The sequence below is a fragment of the Danio aesculapii genome, chromosome 16 (genome assembly GCF_903798145.1).
Source record: "Danio aesculapii chromosome 16, fDanAes4.1, whole genome shotgun sequence".
Classification (NCBI taxonomy): Eukaryota; Metazoa; Chordata; class Actinopteri; order Cypriniformes; family Danionidae; genus Danio; species Danio aesculapii.
In genome coordinates, this window is record NC_079450.1 from 42025540 (window position 1) to 42033840 (window position 8301).

An 8301-nucleotide genomic window follows, 5' to 3' on the forward strand; every position below is an offset into this window, starting at 1 on the left:
ATACACAAAAGAAGATTTTTTTATAAAAATGTCAAAATATATTTCCATAGCATGTTTTCTCCCCTTCTGTTGATGCCAATGGTTACCAGTTACCAAATGCTCCTAAAAAGATCTTATTGGCTAAAAAAAGCCCATAAACCACACAAAAGTGAGTAAATACTACCGTAAATGGACATTTTTATTTAGGGTGAACTATCTCTTTATAAGGTTTCCTTCACCATGGATGGTTCAAAAGATTAACTATCAATAATTAAATGCTGTGGCATATTTGTAGAACAATTTTTACTTCTATGTATTATTTTTATGTGATAATTATTACAATATTTCAAGACAGCTGTAAATTGTAAGATGTATAAATAAAACATTACTTTTACGTACCAATGAAACTAGTGGGGGGAAAAACCTGACAAATTCAGTTGACAAGACACTGTTTTTAAGATTTTAGGAGATTTAAATTACTCTGCAAGCATTTGCTGGAAAATAAACATTTATTTATTTATTTATTTTTTATTTTTTTGAAGAATACAAGAAAAAAAGTGTCCAACCAAAGTTTAACTTTGTTTTAACATCAAAGTATTTCAGCAAAAACCCAAACTATCATAAAGGAGACCGAAGAGTAAGCAGCTCTTAAAATTTCACAATCTGCGTTCTGTCTCAGTGAAGCATCTGATTGGTTGCACTTGTTTTTGCCAATAACTGGAGCAACAGAGTGAGGATGATTAGGAGTGACAGTATTAGGGTCAAAGCTTTCCCATTGGTCAATACAAAAGGGAATGTATGTGTGAGCCTAAGGGAGGGTTAAAATGACACTGTAATGGACAAAAAAAAAGAGCAAAATTATAAAAAGACAAACACAAAGAAAGCAAAGACACCTGACAGATTTTTAATTAACAAAAACTTGATAGAAATTTTTTTTTGGTAAAATAAATATGTTTCTTTTCATTTTCATAATTTAATTGTGAAAGCAGACAATTTGCTCATAAATATATATTTGTCAGAAAAAAAAGGAGTATGATGTCATCAGCCAAACCTCAGACCAAGTTTGGGTGTGCTCAGGTGAGAAACCGGAATGCTGAAGATCAACCCAAGCAAGATGTTCCAGTTTAGTTAATCTTCCTAAATATTTGTTCAGGGGACGCTGATGTAGTATTGTTCTTTAAATCCCTAAAAAATATGCTCCTTTCACTTATTTTTTCTTTACTCCACAGCAACATTTGGATGTTCAGGTGCTATTTTGTCTTCAGGTTTTGGTTGATCAACTTTGGGTTCCACTGGATTTAGTTGTTCAGCTTTGGGTTCGTCCACTTTTGGTGCAGCTTTGGCTTCCTCTGCCTTAGGTTTTTCTGCCTCTGGTTCTTTAGGATTTGGCTCTGCATTTTGTGGTTCTTTTATTTTACACAGTTTCCTTTGAAAAATTATCGAATAACAATGTTAATACAATTTTTGCTCTTTATCAATTTCTTATGTATTTGTATTTTAATAAAATGCTTCAAAGTTCTTATTTTAATCTAAACCATTATAAATACATAACCTAAAATGCTATTCAAAAATTTTTAATCAAATACAGTATTATATCCAGCCTGAACAATGCTTTAACCCCTGACCCTTCACCTTTACATATAACACTGCAGAGAATGGCTGTTAAAAACCAATCAACACTTTCTGCAACAATTTAACCACAACTAACTTGACATACTAGGAGTACAATATTAAATTATTTTATTATACAAATTCACTCACTTTCCCTCCTCAGATGCCTTGTCAATGTACTTGCAAAGTGTGCTATCCTGCTCCAGTTGCTTTTGTAGGGAATCAATTTCTGTTGTCCATTGAGACTTCACTTTCACAAACTCATCTGGGAAATAGAAAAAAAATAAGATTTGAACACAATATTTTGAGCTTTTAAATTATTATTAATAGTTATAGAAGGTTGCAAAATGCAATGCGGTTTCCCAAATCCACACACATAATAAATAAAAACAAATAATAAAATAACATTCATTAACTCTATTATGTTTGCTTGGTTTCACTACATAACGTTTAGCAACCATATGAAATAAAAGTGCAAAGTGTACATTTAAATTGTATTATCAGTATTCACTGAATAGACTGAATTACTTTGCTTTTATTCAAGAATTTCTGGCTTGCATTTATTGCCTTATGTGGGCAGTATTTGCCATGTGCTTTGCAATAAATTATTCTGAGCTAATGCAAGGTGAACTTCATAATACTCTTGGTTAAATCTCTTTAAAAAAAACAACACATTGTATTCCTGGTAAAGAAAGAAATAAAATACAAATGGAATACATGGAAACTCACCCTGTATATGCTTTTCCTCTGACACTGTAGCTGCAATTTCATCCGTCAATCGTTTCTAAAAAAAAAAAAAAAAAGACCATGTTACAGACCTAGAGGCATTTTTCTATGCAATTACAATAAATAGACATTGGAACAATCTTAATTAAATGAATAGTTGAAATAATAAAATACAGCTTACACATTCAACTCACCTTGTCTCCTTTACAGTTATCAAAGTCAGCCTTTTTCTTATTTACTGATGTCTTTGCTTGGTCCAGGTGTTTGGTTAGATTATCCACCTCTGTCTTGGTCTTGTCCATTTGTGTGCTGAACTGAATCAACTGATCTTGGTATTCTCCAAGAACATCTCTGGTCACTCTGAACTTAATATCTATAAATGATGCCTGTTTAATCAGTTGCAGCTCTTGCTTACGCCTGGTATGGATGTAGCCAGCAATGCCCAGACTACACATCAGGACAAACCCCAAAAGCAAGGCAGGAAACTTCATGATTGCGGACTCAAGAGGTAGTTGGGATTCAGAATCTATTTCTCTCATGCAGGTGTCCAAATGATCAGTTACCTGTTGCAGAAACTATGCCCTCCCACAAAACGACATTATTGTAAAGCAAACGCTGTTAATTATCTCTGGTATTAACAGCGTTAGATGTTCAACTATTTTGTCAGTTGGTCAAGACTGTGTAATTCCTTATGCCACTAAATTCGCTTTCTTCCTGGTTTGCTGTTTTTTTAAACTCTATTTCCCTGTTCACAGAAGCAGTGCTAGAAAAGAGTGGAGATGACGCTACAGGTAACACAACCCACCTGTGCAAAGCCACTCCTACCTTGCGAAATCATTGGTAGGCTATACTATATTAACAATGACGTCTAGATCTTGAGACGTAAGACCGAATCCTTTCCATGAATCGGTTCTTTTGAATCGTTCGTTTTAAGAATCGCCCAGCTAAATTTAGCTCATGAAACGTACGAATGTTTAACGGTTGTTGTTTTTCCACTTGTCTGAAAAAAGCAAAATCTAAGGAGACATCAGAATTTTATTTAATTAATTCTTAGCATATATATATATATATATATATATATATATATATATATATATATATATATATATATATATATATATATATATATATATATATATATATATATAATAAAAAGCTAGCCCAACGACCCTCAATCCGTTCGCAGCTTATGATTCGGATCTGACCAAAACCATTCCCTGTTAAATGATTCGGTCCCGTGAGTTGTTGATTAAAGATCATTCGTGCAGTCTGGTTCAGTAGTTTAACCGATCCATTACGACCACGTCTCATGGTCACGCCGGTTTTTTTTTTTTTTTGATGCTGTCAGATATTTAAGAAAGTAGATTTAGCCACGCTTGAAATTTAAAAACAGTACAATGAAAGACAAAATCATTTTCACATCTGGCGAGTCAAATCTTTACTGTAGAGTAATGAAACCTCAACGAAACAGGTGAGCCAATGTGAAACATTAGCAAAAACGGGTTTCCTATACCCTAACGACACGCAGTTTAAAGACGTGTTGGTTTAGATATGCAAATAAGAGGATCCTGGTCCATCCTGTTTAACCACCTTGTAATGATTCACGAATTTTGCAGCTTTATAATGCCACGCCTGTAAAGCACTATTCCCCTTTATGTAGTCTTATTGAAATATAAGGTTGGACTGTATTCAGTTACATTGTTTGATTGGCACAAACCGTTAAATAAACCATGCTAATGTCATTTGCGTTCTATTGTTTTTCTATTTTGCTGTGCTAAAACAGAAGTGGGTGGAGAGGCTGTAAAGTTGGTCAAGGATCACAGCAACACTATCAAGGAAGTGTAGAGTTTTTTTCTCCCTCCCACACACTGGTTTGGTTAAACTTAAAAATCCAGTTGTACAGGTATGGCAGGCTTACCGGTCTCTGGCTCTAAGCATAATCTTTTCAGGAAGAGTGGGTAGTTGATTCAGTTTAAGTCAACAGCATAGACTGTCATTAGAACTACGTGACGAAGAAAGAATACAAAATCATTTTATCTCTGAGGAACACTTTTGGTCTTCTCTTTCTCACTCTTCTTACTTTTATTACCTCAGGATGAGAGCCATATCTGCAATGGTTTTCCTGGCTTTATGTGCACTGCTCATTATAATTTACCAAGCTGTACAGCAGGAGCTCAACATCCGCAACCTGAAAGCACGCATCATTGTTTCTGGCGAACAGGTGAAGTTGAAGGAAGATGGCATCATGTCAGCTAAGACAAAAGTAGAAGAGATGAACAAGAAGCTCAGTCCTCTGACTACACAGAGGGATCAACTCAAAAAACAGAAGGATGAGATTAAGAAAGGCACTGCTGAATCTGAAAAGGAACTAGGGACCTGCCAAGCTGACAAGGTAATGTAAATATTCTTAAAGTAATTGCACTCTACAGTTGTTTTTCTTTTTTTCTACACTGTCATTGTCCATTTTGTGAGAGTTATTGGATGACTGATTCATTCAGCCTCAGTAATGTAGCAATTGATCTATAATGTTTTCTTGCCTTCGCTGGCATCTGCTTGTTTTTGTTCTTTTATCTATCGGTGATATAAAATATTTTAGATAAGTTAATTATCTCTGGTGTACTGGCATGCTGTTTATGATGCTGTTCAAATGTTTGAAGTCTCTAAGAGTTTTTTGTTTTTTAAATGCTGCATTAAAACAAAATAGACTGAAAATGCAATGTTATGAACGTTAAATGGGTCATATTATTCTTTTTACGTTTTGAATGTTTTAGTCAGTGTGGAGTATATGTTTGGGCATAAACACATATCAAGTTCCTGGGGTTTACTGATGTCAGTAAAAAGAAATGCACATTTTTGAGGGGTCAAATTAGTTGATCTATGAAGGCTGATTGGCTGCACTGCATTGGAGATTACAGCTGCTGGATTTCCAGCACATACACTAGCTACATAGTGTAATCACCAAACTACATCAGCTAATTGCAAAACACACTAAAGTAAGTGACTGTTCACCAATCATAACGCAATAGGACAGCTAGCCAATCCCAACATGTTTCATTTTTTGGAGTGCTGGCCTTTATGAAACCTGAATCAAGCCATGCTGTATGTGCCAGGCTGGGGAGAAAGGCATTGTAATAATGTAAATTATATAAAAAAAGAACGTCTTTCAAACCATCAACCATGAATAAATGTACTAGTACACCTAAAAAAAAGTCAATCCTTTATAAATTAGCAAAATGGGACCCCTTTAAATCGGCTGTTTTCTTTTTAAATATAATTTAAAATGAAATTTATTCATGTGACAACACGTTTTAAGACATGCAGTCTTCTGTGTCACACAGTCCTTCGGAATTAATTCAAATTTTCTAGTTTGGTAACTCAAAACCATAAACATTAAACACCATTTATTAACAGATAATTAGGTTAAAGGCCCAAAATATTTGCTTAATTTACATTGATTATGTTTCCGCATTATATGGTCATTTTTTTTCAAAGTTATGAAACTGTAACTGTATTCGATTTTGAAGTATCACTGCATGCCAATTGGTCAGCTTGTTTTTATTGATCTTAAATTTTCACATTTTGTTATGAAATGGCAAACAGGTGGTAAACTACTTTAATCCTATGCAAACATTCACACAAGTTTGACTCAGCATGCTGATACAATCAAGCTGCTCATGTGTTGCAAGCGTTTTTATTAGGAGAGCTACGAGAATTACACCTTGCCCATCCGTGCTACCCTCTGTTCGTCCATTTTTAAAACCTTCCAGATAGCTGGTAGGGACCTGCTGCACTGCTTTCCACTGTGACTGCATTTAGATTTGGCGATTCACGAAAAAAGATGTCCTCTCCCTCAGCAAACCCCTACATATTCCGTTCACTAGGCCTACAAGCTTCTGTGTCACTGTCCATCATTATTATGAGTGCTCTGTGGGCACAAACATCTTGATCACAAAAGGTTTCTTTTTTGTGTGTGCATACTTTTTTTATATCATGTGCCTCACTATATTTTGTGTCTGATTTGTTTTTAGTTTGACTCCCCTCTTTTTCCCCTGCTTTGCCGGCCACACCCACTCCTTTCTTCTGCTCGCAGTGCTCTAGCTTTTCATTCATTCATTTTCTTTTTGGCTTAGTCCCTAATCTGGGGTCCACACAGCGGAATGAACCGCCAACTTATCCAGCATATGTTTTTACGCAGCAGATGCCCTTCCAGCTGCAACCCATCTCTGGGAAACATCCATACACACTCATGCACTATACGGACAATTTAGCCTACCCAATTCACCTGTACCACATGTCTTTGGACTGTGGGGGAAACCACAGCACCTGAAGGAAACCCACGCGAATGCAGGGAGAACATGCAAACTCCACACAGAAACGCCAACTGACCCAGCCGAGGCTCGAACCAGCGACCTTCTTGCTGCAGCACTACCTACTGCGCCACTGTATCGCCCCTTATGTAGCTTTTTTTGTTTTATAAATCTGAGTTACAGCTGAAAGAGGATATTTTCATGACATGACAACTTTAGCATCATTTTAAACAATTTCTGACAGCTAATGTTACACAGAAAACTAGAGTAATGGCTGAGATTGCATTCTTTTATTTAAAAATAAAACTAAAGTTTAATAATATTGTAAAATAAAATTGTAATAAATTTACTAAAGTGTTGTATTACATTTTATTACCCCCCCCCCCCCCCCCCCCCCTCTCTTTTTCTCTCTTCCGCTTCCCGACCCCTCTCACTCTCTCACTTTCAGGGAAAATTGGAGAAGCAGAGCAGTGATGCAAAAGATGTACTTCAGAAACTAAAAGGTAAATATGAGTTTGAGATTTATGGGTTAGAACAGGGGTTTTTAATCTGTTGGGTGGGGTGAGAACTGAAGGGGTATAATGGAGTAATTATTGACCAAGGAGGATGACTTATTTTTAGCCCTGGGTTAAAACTAAGGTGTTCTGGTGTCAAAAGGGTTTGTGGCTATTTTAATGCCATAATTTTTTTCCCTGAATCTGCAGAAGGGCAAGAGGCTGAGAGGAAGAAAGCAGAGGAGGAGATTGAGGGTCTAAAACGACAAATTCTTGAACGAGATTTAAAGATCTGCAAATACGTTGATGTTACAGTGGAAGAGACAAAGTAAGACCAATTGAGTTAAATTTATCAAATTTTACACAATAGTAGTCTAAATTAATGGTTATGCGAAGTATAATCCTTCAAATCAGATTTTTTTTATAATAAATTAATAATAATAATAAAGTTCTCTTTTTGTCTTTTTACAGGAAATTGTGCACAGGAACTTTGTGAAGGAACTTTAGAAACACTGTTTTCTCAGGCAGAATGTTCTGTATTGTGATTTTTTTTCCGTTGTTGAATGTTAAATGTATGTTAAAAAGGTATGGACTGTGCTTCTTTATAAACTCTGCACAAAATAAAGTTGTAATAAAGACTTAAAGAAAAACGATTCATTAGATTTTGTGGAGATTTATATATATTTTTATATTCTATAACACTTTTTTACAATATAGATTGCAGCTTCACATGGATGAAGAAAAGAGATTCAAACCCATAATATTTCAAACTGTGGAACATTCCAGCAATTCGGGCAGGCAGGAGAGTAGTGTAGAATGCTAATGTAGTTATATTAAATTGTAAAAACTGCTTCGCTTCAGTTGACTATAAAATTCACTGTTGAAGTTCAGGTTATTTCAGATCATTACCCTATTCAATGAAACCAAGCATGAAGACAAAGCAATTGTCTGTAGACCTCGTAAACATTTCTGCTGCTCTGAAAGTTCCAATGAGCACAGTGGCCTCCATCATCCGTAAGTGGAAGATGTTTGGAACCACCAGGACTCTTCCTAGAGCTGGCCGGCCATCTAAGCTGAGTGATCGGGGGAGAAGGGCCTTAGTCAGGGAGGTGATCAATAACCCGATAGTCACTCTGTCTGAGCTCCAGCATTCATCTGTGGAGAGTGGAGAACATTACAGAAGG

The 8301-nt window shown here is 35.7% G+C and overlaps 2 protein-coding genes across 2 annotated transcripts; one reads left to right on the forward strand and one right to left on the reverse strand.

Annotated features, from left to right (window-relative positions):
* Positions 1–487: 487 nt before the first annotated feature.
* zgc:174935 (uncharacterized protein LOC796019 homolog) lies at positions 488–3096 on the reverse strand. The gene is made up of 4 exons (XM_056475394.1): positions 2511–3096; positions 2320–2374; positions 1741–1855; positions 488–1405 (listed from the first exon to the last, which is right to left on the reverse strand). The coding sequence occupies exons 1-4, from the start codon at positions 2853–2855 to the stop codon at positions 1198–1200; spliced, it is 723 nt and encodes a 240-aa protein (XP_056331369.1). The 5' UTR covers positions 2856–3096; the 3' UTR covers positions 488–1197.
* A 1101-nt stretch (positions 3097–4197) lies between these two features.
* si:dkey-87o1.2 (uncharacterized protein LOC796684 homolog) lies at positions 4198–7770 on the forward strand. Its single transcript, XM_056476214.1, has 4 exons — positions 4198–4708; positions 7072–7126; positions 7328–7445; positions 7589–7770. The coding sequence occupies exons 1-4, from the start codon at positions 4412–4414 to the stop codon at positions 7611–7613; spliced, it is 495 nt and encodes a 164-aa protein (XP_056332189.1). The 5' UTR covers positions 4198–4411; the 3' UTR covers positions 7614–7770.
* Positions 7771–8301: the final 531 nt, after the last annotated feature.

Excerpts from the sequence above, each read along its gene's own strand:
- zgc:174935 (XM_056475394.1), bottom strand. The coding sequence starts at position 2,855 with ATGAGAGAAATAGATTCTGAATCCCAACTACCTCTTGAGTCCGCAATC. Across the intron at positions 2,375-2,510 it reads ATAACTGTAAAGGAGACAAG|AAACGATTGACGGATGAAAT; the intron begins GTGAGTTGAATG and ends TTTTTTTTTTAG. Across the intron at positions 1,406-1,740 it reads AAGGCATCTGAGGAGGGAAA|GAAACTGTGTAAAATAAAAG; the intron begins GTGAGTGAATTT and ends AATTTTTCAAAG.
- si:dkey-87o1.2 (XM_056476214.1), top strand. The coding sequence starts at position 4,412 with ATGAGAGCCATATCTGCAATGGTTTTCCTGGCTTTATGTGCACTGCTC. Across the intron at positions 7,127-7,327 it reads TGTACTTCAGAAACTAAAAG|AAGGGCAAGAGGCTGAGAGG; the intron begins GTAAATATGAGT and ends CTGAATCTGCAG. Across the intron at positions 7,446-7,588 it reads GTTACAGTGGAAGAGACAAA|GAAATTGTGCACAGGAACTT; the intron begins GTAAGACCAATT and ends GTCTTTTTACAG.